Here is a 16,847-nt window from a genome sequence, read left to right as displayed (position 1 = left end):
CTGGCCCACGGACTGCATTTTGCCCACCCCTAGACTAGGAGGAGCTAGGTTGCCATAAAGAAAAAGACCTAGTGAACCACCCAGACCATCTCCTTGGCAATGCCAGTGATCTGCACATCCATGTTCCTACCCTCAATGTGGTTATTACAACTTCCTCGACACCTGTTGCAAGATCATGGACATTAGCTCATATGTTCTGACCAGATTCCAGTTTAGATCATGATGTGCTGCCTCCCTAAAACTCACAAGTGAATATTGGGTACTTCTTTACTTCCTGTCCCAAACCAGTGCTGTCTGTACTTTGCCAAAGGAAGTAGACAAGGGGCAGCTGTGACAGTGGTATTGTGTCATAGGCACAGAGACCCACTAAGTCACTTCACATGAGCTGCTGAATAGGCATCAGATAGTGGTGACTTTCAGTCCCCACCAACCCAATCTGGATCTAAAATGATAATCTATATCCCTATAGCATTAGGCACTGCCTCATATGTATTTTTGATGGGGTGTGCATCAATGCTGGAGAAACTGGCCAGTCCCCACCTTACACAGAAACTTTGGGACATGTAGGGACATCTACTGTGATTCAAGGACCTTTGCAGGCTGCAATTTCAGTACAGAGAAGAGAAGTATCTGCAGACACTACAATCAACCTAGCCAAGCCTTTAAAAGTAGCATCTTACCTGCAAAGTCAAGGCCCTTGTCCACGTGTTTGACGCGATAGTGAGCCCGGAGAATGAATGGATCCTGATAAGCCTCAGAAATGCTGCAGAATGGGCAGTGCGTGTGCTTCCCCTTGACACTGGCAGCACACTGGTCATCTTGGCACAGGACTGGGTTGTAGCTGTGTTCTGTCCCTTTGATACGTACTGAAGGATGAGCCTGGTGAGACAGGATGACATGGCATGATTGCAGTAGCACACCGAGCAGGTGGATTGGGATGAAGCAGTCTGAGAAAACTTCGGCAGCTGGGACCTTCTGTAGGGGACTCAGGAGCAAGACACTGCAAAAGGTCTTTCCCCCAGCTCTCATAAATGAAGCCACACAGGAGTACAGGCTTGGAAGGTAAGGTGTCCACAGCAGGTCAGTCTCTGCAGAAAGTGCTACAGGGAGCAGGACAGGAGTACTGAGGGTGGGGAGCTTCCTGCTACTCCTGTCTCAGCCTCTCCCTGCAGGATGTGCTGTATGATTTAGGAGTACTGGATATAGGATCATACCCAGCTAACTCCAGTCTCTGCCTCTTCCAGCAGGAAATATTTTGGGGCATCCTGTAGGAGAAGTGAGTGATAAGAGCACCCTGCACCCAACTTCTGTAATTTTGGTCCCTCCCAACACAAGGCAAGGTGCTGTAGGAAATGGCATAGCCACACAGGATATTGGGTGCTCCCAGCTCCTCCAGTCCAGCTTTTCCTTGCCCCAGCTTGCTATTAAATAAAATCAACAACTTCAAGATTCCTGCCTGTGCTGTACATGGTGGGAACAGCTACAGTCTGAAACCTAATTGATCCAGACACAAAAAGGACAAGGCAAGCTCTGGGATCTGACATGAAGAGGTTAATGAGTCTTTGAGGTCACCTCCTGTTGGGAATGCTCCAGACACTAATGCTATTAAAAGAGATAGAGTATTGCATCCGTAATGAGAGGCAAGAGCTAGGAGAGGGCAGAGCCGAGGCCTAAAAATCATTAAAATACAACATATCAGAGACTGCAGCCAAGGAAAATGCTGCACTGAGCTCTTTTTCATTTATTTATTTAATTGTTGTTCCTTCTCTTTTTCCCTGGAAGACAGACCTTTGTAGAAATCTTTCTTGCTGCAAATCTGCTGTTCCCTGCAGCTAGGACTGCAACAGAGTTGATGGGGGTAAGCCCACCAGACCCCTGGTTAAACACCTTCCAGGGAAGGCATGCAGCAGAGTTGGACTTTTACTGCAGTGCTGCATTGCCTGTCACTGCCTCAAAGCTTCTCAGAGATTTCTTGGAGCTGTGTGCACATATGTGGGGCACTCTAGCTAGGCATCCCCAGCACAGCCAGCCAGAGAGAAGCGCTCAGTGGCGGCAGGCAGGCAGACTTCAGATGTTCCCTCTGACATACGGGGTCAAAGCAGCAATTCAGAAAAGCAAAACTGGCTTCATTTCTCCCTTCTGCCACTCTCTAAAACACACCTTCAGACAGATATTTGGGGCTTTATGTTAATGGACCAGCTCAGAGCTTCCTCAGCACAAGGAGTCCCAGAGTATCTGTTCCACTTCTCATGTTCTCACTGTGGTCCTCCACTGCAGAAAAGCTCAGCCAAAGGGCACAGTTCCTGAGCACAGCCTTAAGCATGGAGTATCTGGGGGGATACATCTTGTCAAGGGACACCTCCACCACCGTCACCCCAGTGAGCATAGATGGTGCTATATGCTGGCCAGGAATGGGTGTCAGAACAGACACATCCCAGTGTGTTCCCCTCAAAGAAGCATTTCAGCAATGCAACACGACCATGTCCCTCTCTAGCATGTTACACCTAAGGGCCCCAAAGTGCTTTCTAAACACTGATTAATTATGCTTCTTTGTTACTATTTCCAGATGAGAAAACTGAGATACAGAGCTGCAAGGTGACTATCTTCACATTGGGTGGTGAATGAGTGGCAGAGCCAAGAATGGATCCCAGAAGTTTTGACTCCCAATCCATTACTGTAAGCAGTCACCCATCGTCCTTCCCCACCTGTGCTGTGTATAATGACAGGTCTTTGGCTGAATTCTCTGATGATGTAACTTCAGCAGCTTCAGTGGAGATCAAGTCAAGAGAAAATTTGGTCTCTGAATTACATTTCAATGTACAATTCTGTGGAGCTGGCTGGTCAGGATCCTTCAGGCTCCAAAGGAGGAAACATTCATAATTAACCTGTTCAGCCCTAAATTATCTGCTATTACATGTAACATACACCAACTGGTGAATTCCTTTGTAGTCACCATTTGTTCTAGGCAACACTCAGTTTCAGGATGGAATTACAGTCATTACACTCCTCTGACTGCTGCTACACAAGAAGAGTTGAGTGAATACTGACCCTAGATTCAAACACTGAGGTTAGGAGTACTGGTTAACACCAGAGCAGGGGTTTACTTAGCACTACCTAAGACGCTCTTTCTTCAGAACTACGCAAAATGTGATCAGTGGAAGCTCTGTATTGCTAAGAAACTCAAACAAACAGCAATTTCTGTCCTGCTCTTAAGGGAAGATGCAAGTACCAGTAAATATTATGATTGCATGTATTCATTCTTGAATTAAACATTTATGGCTGTGCAAATTAGCCGCAGCCCTTAAGTTCCTGGTGTGTTGCCAAAAAGGCCTCCAGTGTCACCAAGATGCAGTGCCCTATGTTACAGTAACTGCAGTAGTACTTATTATCAAAGCAGGCATCTTCACATTGCTTGCAGAGTACTTTTTAGCCATCCCTGACACTGCAGGAGTGCCTAGGAATCTCAACCATGGAACCAGGATGACACAATACTACATAAACAGAAGAAAAAGAATCTTTTTTTCCAAAAAGCTTGTAGTCTAAGTAGAAGACAAAGGGCCGCTGGTGGAGACAGATAGAAGATGGGGGAGAACCACAGAGCTCAAGACACTTAACTACGTAGTATCACAGCCTGGACAGTGGAAGCTTCTTCTGTGCTGCTTCTCAGCAGTGTGCCTCTCCTTTGATGGGTCAGTAGCAACATGCATTTTATGTCTACATGCTGTTTATTTCCATGTGACTGTTAGTCCAGTCCACCACAGACATGTGTCATTCTGTGCTATCCTACTTTTTATGGTACCAGTCTGAGATGCTTTACATATGTAATGCGTTAGATACTTAAAGTACTTAAACTGGCCTCAATGGGGAGCACAATCATGCACCCTGATCAAACCAAGTTACATTATAGACATAACTTTCCCCTTACTTAAACTGGTTTTGAACTGGTTCCCTATCTAGTGACTAACAGCGTTACTCCTGATTTAGCCATATGAAAAGAGATTGAACTTTGAGGTCTCCTTGGTAAGGGCTGGGGAGACAAACTGAATTTATGCGTTGCAAATGGAGCAAAAATTTTCTAAAAAAGAAAAACACGTGGAAAGATCCACATTCAACCTCTCGGTGTGAAACTGCAAAGTGCTTTTTACACCATTGAAAACAGCCTGTTGTGGGGGGGAAAGGGAGAAGAAGCTTTTAAATTATCCAAATAAAGTATGAGGGACAAACATAAAGACATGGCAGCAGCAGCATTTTAACTGTATTAATCACCCTTTGCCACAAGACTGGTTCAGACAATATTAAAACACATTGCACAATAGATACAATACACATCCCATTGTCCCCAGCAAAATCCAGCCTCTGTTTAAATCACAGAGGGACATATTTGAGTGTTAGTCTATTTATCATCATTAACGTATGTGTTGTTTCTATGTTACTAACGTATGTTTTGTTTCACACCATAATTTCCTGCGCATTTTGTTGTACGGGGTAAAGAGGTTCCAACACCTTTGGGAAACTGCTGGAGAAAACCTTCCTACCCTGAAATACATGATAATGAGGGAGAAATAGGAGAAATGTGTCAGACAGTGCAAGACTGGGGTGCCCTGGGACTGAGAGGCCCTCACACTTCCCTGCAGTAATTGAAGTTGATGATGAGGCAAGTGAAAGAGCATCATCTGTAGGGAGAAAATTAACTGAATGCAGTGAAAACCAATTACTTTTACTCACAGTCCCACTCCAGCCCTCACAAACTGGTTAGGGCCAAGCAGAATCAGGACTGGGGGAAGGGCATGATCCTAGACTGTCTCAACCACTTCAAGTGTGCATGTGTGCAATGTATTTTTTTCAGTTAGGGTTTAGACAAGGCACCTAAATTGCATGACAAACACTATGCCCCTCTGCACGTAAAAAACACTCTCTTAGAAATAAAGGTTGTAAAGAAATGGCAGAGAAGCTGCTCTGACGCATGAACTCTGTTGCCTGCCCTGAAAGCCTGCTGTACAACTTTACTGCATCATCTGGGACCTCTTGGACATGACTCCACACCCTGCTTAGCATCCAAGTACTGATTCCCAATATATTTTCTCCTGTGGTGCTGATCGGAGCAGCAGGTGTGCCCATTGCCTTCCTAGTGATGGCAAACCAGCAGGGGTGACTGCCAAGAGCTACGCAAGGCAGGGTGAGGTGCTGCAAGAAAACTCTGTCTACAGAGCAGGGGCGAAGGAGGGAGATCAATGAGAAGGCAGCTGCAATAACCCGAATAGGAGAGCCAATGGTTGCCATTTCTTTTCCAATGTTTAATCAATGTTTTTAAAATATGTTTATTAGTTTGTCCCCTGCTGAGGGGCTAAGCCTCTGTCTGAGAAGCGAGCTCCTTCTTTTTTTCCCTCAGTGGTGCTTGTAAATGATGTTTTGGATTGCCAGATCCTAGAATCCATAGACAGAACAAGTAATGAAAGGGCCTGCCAACAGGACTATTTTATGCCACAGATGTCTACATAAGGGAGGCCAGACTGAGACCCAATCAACTTGTTTCATACCAGCCGAGGTGATAGTGATGACTCTTGGACCCAAACAACTTAAGTTGGATTTGAAGCAGTGCCCTGGTGAAGCAGGATCCCATATTGTACTACAGATCCCACGAGTCACGGGGTGCAGTGTTCTGCTGAGTGGATGGGAATGCCACACGTGCCAGGAGACAGGCAGAGAGGATGCAGTGGGCAGTCAGGCTAGCCAGAAAATTAAGTAGGCAGTGCCTTGCCAGTGTCTGCTACGTGGCTCACGACACAGACGGTCTCCTGCAGTGAGGCACCTGCTATAACACCTTGCTGTACAGGCCACCCACTTTGTGCTAAATGTCCAAGGCCAGCTGCACTACATGCATATAACCATTGCCTGGCTGTCTCCCCTTGTTACACCTAACATTGGCTGGCCTCTCTTGAAGACGCATGAAACTGAGCTCCCAGAGGAAGATATGATGCAGGTGCAAGCCTTTTTGGTTCCTCATGCACATGCAGCTTCCCTTATGCCAACTTCATACTGCCTTGATGAAGCTCTCAGATCCTGGTGACAGATTCACCAAACTGGAAAGTCCATTTTATTTACTTAAGCCTATCATGCTGTCCCAACATGATCCTATGAACATACATGGTACATCTGGCCACCCTGGTCCTTTCATGACCCAACTGAGCCACTATGGAATTGACAGTTTCCTTCTCCACAACTCCTGATGTCTAGGGCAGCTCCCTGATGTCTTCTAGCCCCATCAAATTGACATTTCTCACGATCTCACCTGAAAACATCCTTTCTTCCTTGTCTGAATCTTTTACTTGTTCTCTCACTAGGCTATATTTTATTTATCTCTTTAACTGCAGTTAGAGATGTAAAAGTACTATACACACTTTATGATACAAAAATAGAGCAGGATCTACTATTATTTAATGGTTTGTGAGGCAACCAGCCCCATAGTGTCTAGGCTGACTGTATGATTGAACACAACGTATTAATGGATCCTGCCCACAACGGACAGCAAAAATATATCATCCATCTTACTAAGCACACTCCCTTATCCTGTGTAAAAAAAAAATCCCCAGAGGCACAGGCACTGGTGTGTTGAGCAGTAGCGTAACAAAAGGGGGGGGGGGGAAGAGTGCACAAAAATGCCACAGCTGTGCGCAGTGCAGCCACTGATGCTGCCCCATGCATAGCTACCACCCAGAGTGCTCCAGCATCCAGTTACGCCTCTGGTGTTGAGGGCCACATAGGTATCCAGACTAGAGAGAAAGGCCTGAGCACCCCCCTCCCCACCATCTTTTTAGGAGGACAGCACTGACCATTGGAGGTCTACCTCAGAAATGCCTGCTCCCAGAAATTCTCTCTGACAAATGCCCTGCTCAGGGGTTTAGCTCAGGGATAATCCACCAGATCACTTCACCAGAACACAAAGGTAGCTCCAGGACATGATCCTGATCCCACTGAAGTCAATAGCAAAATCCCAATGACCTCAAAAGGCATTGACTGTACTTTGCAGGGATAAGGTTTGGCAGAAGAATCAAGACCGCTTCAGTCTGGCTGCTGAGCAATCGGTAGCTGTCTAATGCCCCTATCGGGTGTGCTCTATCAAACAGAAAGGCCTGGGAAGCTTATGCTTAGGGTGGGAAGTATTTGTGTGTGTATTTGTTTTCACTTTGTACTACAAAGGGCAACAGAAAGAACTTAGTACCAAGCTACAGACCATCTTAAGATGGACAGACTCGATCTGTCATCCCCAAGCCCCTTCCCTTCCACCACAACAAACTTACCAGCCGGACACTGCTCTTCAAGCTGTCAGGCTGCGTATCGGAAATCAGATTGGTATCAGCCCATATGCATCCTTAAAAACTGGCTATCAGTATAGGCCCAAAAAATCTCTATTGGTGCACCCCTACTCACATCCTTCCACGTACTGGTATTTCTAACCCACTTCCTTCTATAGTAAATCATACCCTTCACATACAAACCACAGGTGCTATAAAATGGTCCATTTCCACAGCTATAGCTCTCCTCCAATTCACAGAATTAGCCCAGTACATTGTCCAGACACCTAACCACATGGCTCAGACCAAAGAAGCCTGGATATTACATGATTTTCACATATCACATCTACATGCAAGCCACAAGCATCTGTCGCTGCATGCTGTTCCTTCACCTTCCTAAAAGAGTGCACACCACACTACACATCCCCTGTATTTTCTTACACAGTGTGCACCTAAGATGCAGCCACACTCACACAGCCACCATGACCACTTTGGCGGTACCAGTCTCTATCTAACGTGTGTAAGTGCCAAGTGACATGGCAGAACAGATTCGGAGACTTGACAATCAGAAGACAACATTGGGATTATCAAATCTGGCTCCCATGAGTAACGCTGCCCAGAGACTCTTATCCATTAGTTTCTGCAAAAAGGCCGTAACTTCTGCTTCAGCTGCAGTGCACCTTTTAAGATGTCCGCTTTTGATTTAAAGATTCAAAAGATGGAAAACCTGCCATATGTCAAGGTAAATTGATCCAATGGTTAATTACTCCCACTGCTAAAACTAAGTCTTATCTAACATCTAATGCTAGCTACAGACCACACAGCATTGTAATTCATTCCCCAAAACAAGTTGCTGATCATGCTTATCCCACAGAAAGGAGAACCGATAAAAATAGATCAGCATCCATCTCATAGAGCAATAAGATAAAGTAGAGGACGAGGGACAGAGTTAAAAAGGTTTGTGGTAACATAACTGTGAATTTCCAGACTCCCCCATCTCTTGCGTGCTCTTTATTTCTCCACAAATATTACTTTAATATTGAATCTGATGGGTTTTAAAGCTACAACATTTTATTAAGGGTTTTATCAAGAGTAACTGAGGTATCTTCACCATCTTAACTATGTCTTCATGAAGACTTCTCAGCAGAGTCAGTTAGTCTGAACAGAGCACCACGCTAACACTGCTTCAGGTTCTGGAGCTAATGTGTGCAGAGCTGACTGGCTCTGTGCGGTGCTTCCCAGTGCTGTATTGATGCACCAAAGCTTCTGCTGGTTTTTACTGGTAGCCCTGCAGAGCCAACACACAGAACTGAGAGAGAACTGAAAGTTCACCCTTTTTGGTCTTCCTTTGGATGTCTATCAATCTGTATTTCCTAATACAGGCCTTCATAAAGACATAGCTGAGATAGTAAAGATACTGCAATAGAACTGGGTACTGAGATCCAATGGGTGATACCAGTTTAGCTACTGCAGGGTCTGTAGGTCACACAGCTGTAACTGCGGACAGAATCTATTCTAAACCAGTGGCTCTCAACCATCAAGCCATTAGTGTAATGAAAGGGGGAGAGACCAGGACACCAGCCCAAGGCATCAATCCTTGAAGGGGACAAAAATAGCAGCTGCTGCTCAAGGGGCCAGGCTGCCACCATGCAGCTACTGAAGCTGGCTGTTGCATGGCTGCCAGGCAAGGTGCTCAAATGCCTGGCTAAATCTCTGTACTAAGCCATAAGGGTGATGTGGGCAGGCCACAGGAGTGTCAGCAGACCCCCTGTGCCTGTTTCTTGTGCCAGTCTGCTCTACAGCACTAGATCCAGAGTAGGGCACAATAGCACCCCCTTCACATAGGGCTCCAGGTGGGCTCATTTAATTAACTCTGCTAAGAGATGGATACAGTCAGTTCAGGTGTGGCATCACACAAAAGCATATGGAGCAGCTTGGCCCAAGTAATATTTCAGTGGCTGGCAGCACTGGATAAGATGGGTGGGATGCGAATATGCAGGGAGCACACAGATGGGCTTTAAGCTAGTTGTAGGGTGGCTGTGGGATTGATGGAGAGGTGAGCTGTAGTGCTGTGCAAGGAGACAGAGGTGAGCCAAAGGATCAAAAGGACTGAGAACCAGTCTCCTAAAGAGCCTTTTTTAACAGCGATGAGAATGAAAGAGCCTAGCCTCATTCAGTAGACCCCAGGGGAAAATTGCAGGGTTGGCATTTTAAAATAATGGGCCTTATTCTTCTCTCACTTAGACTAGTTTCCACTGAGTTACTCCTGCTGCACACTGGTATGAGTACAGAATTTGGCCAGATACCTTTCTTTAAGTGTGAAGCAAGCACATTTTATTGACTCTTTGCTGACAAGAGGAAGCGGCCTCATGACCTACAGATTGCAAAACTCTTGAAGCCACAGATTTGCAACATCTGCTTCAGTTTGACAGCTCTTAAACTGAAAGCCTGGACTTCAGCTAGCTGTCTCCTTTTGTCAAGCAAAGAACGTTAGCTTAATTTAAAGCTTCCCAGGACGGGTGCTGAAAATGAACAGAAAGTAACAGGGTAATTAGATTTGCCAGTTCTCTCTGCACTGATGAGGATGGCTGCATGGATAGCTGCCCAAGGGAACAAGAGACACAAAGATAAAGGAACCTGAGACCTGCTGTTCACACTTCTTTTTGGGGTTTTGTTTTCCATCCTGTGTTTGCCTGTATTGCCCGTCTCATTAACTGATGTAAGGATGCTACGTTGTTTGAATAAAAAGGAATAGTTTGTGTAAGTGGTATTGTCAGTCTCTGCTAGCAAGAACTAGAGCCCTGCCTCCAGATAGACAGAAGCGTGCACCATTAAACACCCACTGAACCAAACTTATTTAGGCTCTGTCTATATTAAAAGTTGCTCCACTATAACTAAAATTTATTTGTAAATCAATTTAGCCAAACCAATGCAAGTCACTATGTGCATGCTCTCGAACTGATTTAAACCTGCCTTGTATCAATTTAACAAAATGTAGTTACTAATTCCTGCGATTTAAAAAAAAATCAACGTAAGAAAAGAAGGGATTTGCAGAAGTTTAATGAAGTTGTTTGAAAAATACACCTTTGCTTACGGTGAGTTGATTTACGTCCACATCGCAGACTGAAACATAGTATAGAGAGGTCTGAGTTAGCTTGGGATGAGCTAGCTCAGGGATGTCAAAGATACAGCCTGTGGAGCCATTTCACTGGGCCCATGGGGCTCCCGCAGGGGCCTGCCATTGAAGCTCCTTGCTATAGATTCCCAAAGGTCATGCGAGCAATGGCTACATTAACCCCCACCCTACCATTCAATCCACACTACTGCTCATCCTGCAGCCAGGTCCAGATCTGGCCTCCAAGGAGCCCTGCAAACCACAGCTGGCCTAGGGGCACAGGTGAGTTTAAAGTCCCTGAGCTAGTTTCATTAAAAGAAAAAGGTCCCAGCAGTATGGCCTTGTTACACAGGAATTTGAGGCAGCCTCCTAGAGGTTTTAACCCCTGGATTACCCACACATTAACATCTGACTCTAATTTTAAGTACTCATTAGGCAGTTCAGGTTTACCCTGTCAGGTTGGAACAGCTAAACTGGTACAACTTTTGCATGGAGACACAGCCCTAAATGCAGTCCTACATCTTACTGCCTTCTTGTTACATAAGATGCTTTCATGAACAAGTGTACTCAACTATACCTAAGCTTGCATTTAAGAAAAGTTTCTAGTCCTTATGATAGTACAGAAAAAAATCTGAACATGAAGCCACTGTAATCAACATAGTGCTGTCCTGCTGAATCAGCAGCAGATGCTTCAGTGCCCCTGCTGTTGCTCAAGTCAAGCTTTGCCAAGCTGCAGCAGAGTGAAAAATGGTCAGAATGTTGAGAAATATGGTATCAAGAAGCCCAAGAGAGATGGAAGAGTATTTGGCCAATATTTTAGTAGTTGTAAATCTACTATCATCTTACTGGTACTCCTAGAATAACCTAGACAAACATTTTCTGCAGCAGTATTCAACAAGCTCAATAAATACTACTATGTGAATATGCTGATCAGTTAATATGGACAAGTTATTTAATAATGTTTTATAAATATTGTTTAGTTACTTAACCAGTGCTAATAACAAGATACAATGTTTAAATGCATTAAAGAGAAAATGAACAGACAATATGTAAGAGTCTGTGACAAATTGGACTTCAAATCCATGCCCCCATCTGCAGATTCGTTTAAATAGAAAATCTGAGTTTTTAAAATAGATGTATTATTTATTTAATCATTGCAATAACCCCAGCATTCTGTTTTGTTTCAGTTTTTATCTCACCTTTATCATCAAAGGATTTAAATCAGTAGTGCAGGATGTTCATTTTGATATTAATTTCAATATATAAAACCCTGCCCCTATCCCCTGCTGCAGAAGTCAGTATTAACAATATACAGAGGAATCCCAGAACTGATCACAGTAAGACAAGAGACTTTTAGCAACTAATGTAAGACCCTCAGGCATTTATAGACATTCTCTGGGAGGGGGGAGGTGCTTTAATTAAAGAGCCATTCTAATTAAAGTGCCAAAGCATCACATGTATTAATGTTCCTGTGCTGAAAATGGTGGCAAGGACACTTTGATTAAAGCTCCTCTAACCAGCTTTAGTTTAAAGCACTTCCACCACCATTTTTCAGTGCAGGGACACTGATACACTTGACGCTAGGGTCTGCTGGAGCAAAGTAATTACGCAATTAATTGAGTCTGCTCCGATGCATTGTAATTACAACACATCAGCACAGCCTCTGCATGTGTATAGGTGCCCTGGGAGTTTCTAATGCCTCAGAAGGAACAGGAGGCATTTCGGGATTGTAAAATAAGCATGTCAGTTGGCATTTCTGCCAAAAGAACTGGCAATGAAATTGTTAACATTTCCTCTCAAGCTACATTACTTCATAAATTACACTCATACTTATTTTAAGTTTCTCTCAGATTAGGAACTGAGCAACTGAGAAACTAAGATTTTTTTACGTGCTTCTGTGGCAAAAGGTGAATCTGGAAAAAAATTTCACTCATAGTAAAAAATTATTAGCTGTGACAGAAATATTTTTAAAGAAATAACAAAAATGTCAATTTCATCTTCCTTGGTGAACAGATTCTGTGGATCGCTGGAAAAAGGGTGTCAAACTTGCCCACACCCCTCTGAGTTGGATCCAGGCACAGAGCTCCCCACAGTTCAGATCCAGATGTGGCAGTAGGGATTTAACCATTCCCAATGACCCTCTGTGCCCCACATTTCAGTGGTAGAGCTCTCTACAAGCCCTGTGGGCCATGTGATGTGGTTCTGCAGGCCGGCTCCAGGCACAGGTTGTAAATCTGTCACAGGCTTAAAACATTCTCAGGTCTTCAATGAAGGGACAAGGGTGTTATAATCTTATCAAAGAGAACTTCAAAAGTTCAATAAAGTCCCTAGCCTCTCTCATTTAAATCAGGTTTTCAAATCATTAATATACTTGATAATGTTTGTAGTTCTACAATCAAGACATGAAGCAGAAAACAAAAAGCAGGTGGGAGAGGATTTGCATGCTTTCTTTATGTATTAGAAGAAGGGGAAGAAAAGGAATAAGAACCCCGTATTTCTCCTTTGCAAATATGAGTTGTTACCAGAGAGTTTCTAGCATGTAGTGCTTCAAGTGGTCCCTCATCTCCCATCAGGAGAGATGAAAGAAATGCAGAGATGAACAGATAGGTGCTTCCTTTCAATCTGGAGAGCACCTGCTCAGATCAAGATAAGAGCACTGCCAGCTGGGACCTGTTGTTCCCATCAGTCCCAAATCCTTATTATAGATGATCAGGAGCTGCAATCTGTTTCATGCACATTTACTGTTGCCCCTGGGCTCCTAGTACAGAGTGAGGCACTTTTTATATGAGGCAAAAACTGGGCAGGTATGCATGCATTCTGTATGCGTTATGTTATCTGCCATAGGACTATTAAGAAACATGCACAAAATGAGAATTTCCACTAAATAAATGCAAGATTAGCTTGAGCTACTAAAATGAACACCATAAACATTTACAAGAAGCTCCGATGGGACTGCATGGGCAACTTGGGCTGACCACAATTAATGTGGTTTTGCCATTTCCTCAGGGTGTGATAAAGTAGCGGGTGTTTTACATGCATGGTATTTCCTGTACCCTGCAATGCATTTGTTGTTTGTTGGCTTTTTTCCCCTCCAGTGGCTAGTGAGAGAATTTTTAATATTTCCCTCATTAGTAAGCCCTCCCACTCAGTCCACATATGTGTCTTGAACATCCCTTCTCAAATTTGCATCAGGCACTCAGATCCTGCAGTAATGAGGACTGACTGCTAGCCAGAAAGGGTTGGACTCCACAGAACATGCAGCAGCCACTGCCTGCAAAGGATGTGACCCTGGACTTTCGAATTAAGCAGCTGAATCTGTACTAAGCTACCCAGGTTTCTCTACCAACTAGAAACATGGGATCCATTTCTCAATTTTTCAGTACATACATAGTAGGCCTTTGCACCTATTACTCCATGAGAAAGACTGACTCTTCTCTTACATGAACAGAAGATTCACTATGCATTGATTCTGTGAGCTTTCAAATTTTTTTTGCGCACATCTTTGGATATGGTTTTGGGGCGGGAAGCAGAGTTTATGCCATAGGTTCCTTCCAGTTCTGCACAATATGAATAGGTTGCAAAGCGCTGAACCACATGCTTGTTTACTTTTGTCTTCACATTACTCAATGAACAGAAGCTAAAAAGTTCTATTATGATGGCTTTGTAGGTGCCCCAGATGGGACCCCAAGAGCTGAACTAGTCCCAGAAACAGAAGATTTGTAAGGATGTCCCCCTCTCTAAATGACAGGTTGGGACTTTCCAAATGAATCCCTCCTGTGTGGCGCACAGGCGACAGGCAGTGAGTGGGAAGAACAATGCTGATATGCCCTGGTGCTTGTGCCAAAGGGGCGTGGCAAGGACAGAGGCAGCTCAGCATGTGCTGCAAGGCCAGATGAACTGGTGGAGCCAGCTTCCCCTAGGGTCAGGGTTGAGGATAACAGCTGGCAGCCCCAGTGGACAGGGAACCACAGCCTGACCTGGCGCAGCAGGTGGACCTGCCATGCCAGCCTGCCTGACAGCTACAAGAGCCAGCAGGGCAAGCTGCCACTCTGGAGCCTGCGTGAGAACAGGGGCAGAGGAAGTGCCCCAGCACACCTTCCCTGGGCTAGTGAGACCGTGATGTCCCAGCATCCTTTGGGCTACATGAGGTTAACATCCCAGCATGCCCTGGGCTATGAAGCCCTGATATCCCAGCATGCTCTGGGCTATGTGGGGCCCTGATATCCCAGCATGCATTAAGCTACACGAGACAACATCCCAGCATGCCCTGGGCTAAGAAGCCCTGATAACCCAGTATGCTCTGGGCTACAGGGATGTGCCCAAAGTCCCAGCATGCAGTGGGATTGAGAGGAGGAAGGGGCTCGCTATTCCAGCATGCACTGGGGCAGCCCAAGGCCCCGATGTCCCGGAAGACCCTGGGGCGGCAGCGCGACTGCGGCCCCCGTGTCCCCTCCGCGGCCCTGCACTCACTATGAACGAGGCCATGTCCGAGGCGTCCGCTCGCGGAAGCCGCCGCGCGGGGTCGGGCCGGACTCACTCCCGAGTAGCTTCGGGGGCGCTCGGCCCTTTCCGGCGCCGCGCCCGCTTCTCGGGTGTTTCCGCCTCAGCGGGCTCAGGCGGCGCGGCCGGCACTCGGCAGTTTCCGGATGCACTCGGGCGCGGGGGGCGGAGCAAGCCCTGCAGCCTGGGTGGGAGGGGGCAAGCGCCCGAGGCAGCCCCCTCCTCCTGGCCTAGTCTAGGCCTCGAGCCGCGGCTGTATGGGATGGGAAGGTCTGCCACAGTGGGCTGAGCTGGGACCTGCCCAGCTCGCTGCATGCTAGGCCCTTCACTTGGCTTTTCGCTACCCTGCCCCGTTGGGTCCCCTTGACTGTATCGCTTCTTTTTCCCTCCTCTCACCTGGCTGGAAAATGTGCCATGAACCTCCTGCTTTAAAAAAAACAATCGTGACAGGCGCATGTTGTGTGGAAAGTGACTCCTGCTGTAACCTCCAGTAAGTGGTGTGCGTGTGTCCTGCGCCTGAATTTCTCTCCAGACCTGGTGTCATTCAAAGGTGACTTTTTTTTTCTGCTCTGAAATTCTTCTTTTGCATCAGACATAAAGGAAGCAGCAGTTCGTGTGCAACTGTGACAGCTTTGCTTTGCTATTAAGATCCTGTAGCTCTAATTTATTACCCAGAGGTGTGTTTTCCCTTTTGTGTTTAAAAGTTTAAATAAAATCTGTAAAAAAAAAAAGGATCAGTGTTTTGGCAGAGGAGGGATTTCAAGGAAATGTTAACAAAAATGCCAACTCATGCTCACCGCAGCAGAATACAGAGAGTTAAACAATGCATCTGCTGGCTTCTGCTTTCATTAGTAGCTGTGAGGATGTGTAAGTGTTGAGTTAGCTACAGCAGGGTGCTTCATGTGGAGTAGGAAAATATAATAAGGATTTTAAGTTAAACAAAAAACTTGATACCAAAGGGTTTTGATTGCCAAACAATGCACCTCATTCACAGCAGGAATTTTATATAATGGAATTTCATAAAGAGACGATCTTGTGTGAATCAGCTTCAACTTTGTCAAGATTTTTTTTTTCACTTTCTCAGTCTAGAAAAGAAGATGCTGCTGCTGACTGCTAATTTTTAAGATGAGGGTCATAACAGAGTGATTTTTTTTGTTTGTTTGTTTTATAATAATAAACTAATTGAACCATCACGTGCTGCGTATACCGGACCTGAGTACATGCCTGATTGCTCTGCTGCATATTTCCTCCTTTTGTTCCTTTGTTTCTTCCCTGTTGTTTGTCACTGGTACTGGTCAGAACTTTGATCTCAGTTCTCCATGGCAGGGAACACATTGCTTTGTATATAAGATGCCCTGTATGCTTTTGGATACTTTAGGAATGAAATAAAGCTGGAATTTTCAGAGATCTTAAGCCACGTGTGTGCCTGAGTGCCTTGGATTCCTGTGAATCCAAGTCCAAAATGATAGAGATCAGGGATGGCACCAGTCAGAGAATAGGTCTGCCCACTCCAGCTACCTGGCAGGAGAGGCTTTGGAAGTGTAGGTAAAGGCATGGATGTTGGACGCTGGTGTGTCAATGCAGAAATTTCTCTCTTCCTGCTTCTGTCTCCTTCATTTATTCCTATTCTTTCCCTGGAAGGGAGCCCCAGGGCTTAACAGGAAAGTGAAACACAATTTGCTATGGTTCCTTGCCCCTGGGAGAGAGGGATGAAGGGAAGAAGGAACTCTTCTGTCATGCAGAGAAGATTACAGGAGGGCTGTCCTCCTACTGGGTGCTTGAGCATCATGCCTGTATTCCACAGTACAGAGAAAAGGACTCCAACAATCTTCTTTAAATGGTAGCTTCCGAAGATGAGGGGGCCCAACAGCCAAAGTTCCAGCTGGATTTGAGCAGCCAGACCACCCTGTGCTCTGGGAGCCACAGTGTCCGTGAGCTTC

At 45.4% G+C, this 16,847-nt stretch overlaps 1 protein-coding gene across 1 annotated transcript in view; it reads right to left on the bottom strand.

Moving 5' to 3' along the window:
• LOC109312936 overlaps positions 1–14,989 on the bottom strand; it is a 34,143-nt gene extending 19,154 nt beyond the window's left edge. Inside the window, exons 1-2 of the mRNA XM_019539311.1 lie at positions 14,878–14,989; positions 681–879 (exon numbers count right to left, since the gene is read on the bottom strand). Of these exons, the coding sequence (XP_019394856.1) occupies positions 681–879; positions 14,878–14,892 (214 nt within the window). The 5' untranslated portion in view covers positions 14,893–14,989. The remainder of the gene's footprint in view (positions 1–680; positions 880–14,877) is intronic.
• Between the last annotated feature and the right edge of the window lie 1,858 nt (positions 14,990–16,847).

The sequence above is a fragment of the Crocodylus porosus genome, unplaced genomic scaffold, assembly GCF_001723895.1.
Source record: "Crocodylus porosus isolate Cpor-Errol unplaced genomic scaffold, CroPor_comp1, whole genome shotgun sequence".
Lineage (NCBI taxonomy): Eukaryota > Metazoa > Chordata > Crocodylia > Crocodylidae > Crocodylus > Crocodylus porosus.
Note: the sequence above shows the minus strand (reverse complement) of the source record. Positions and strands in the feature narration are given on the sequence as shown.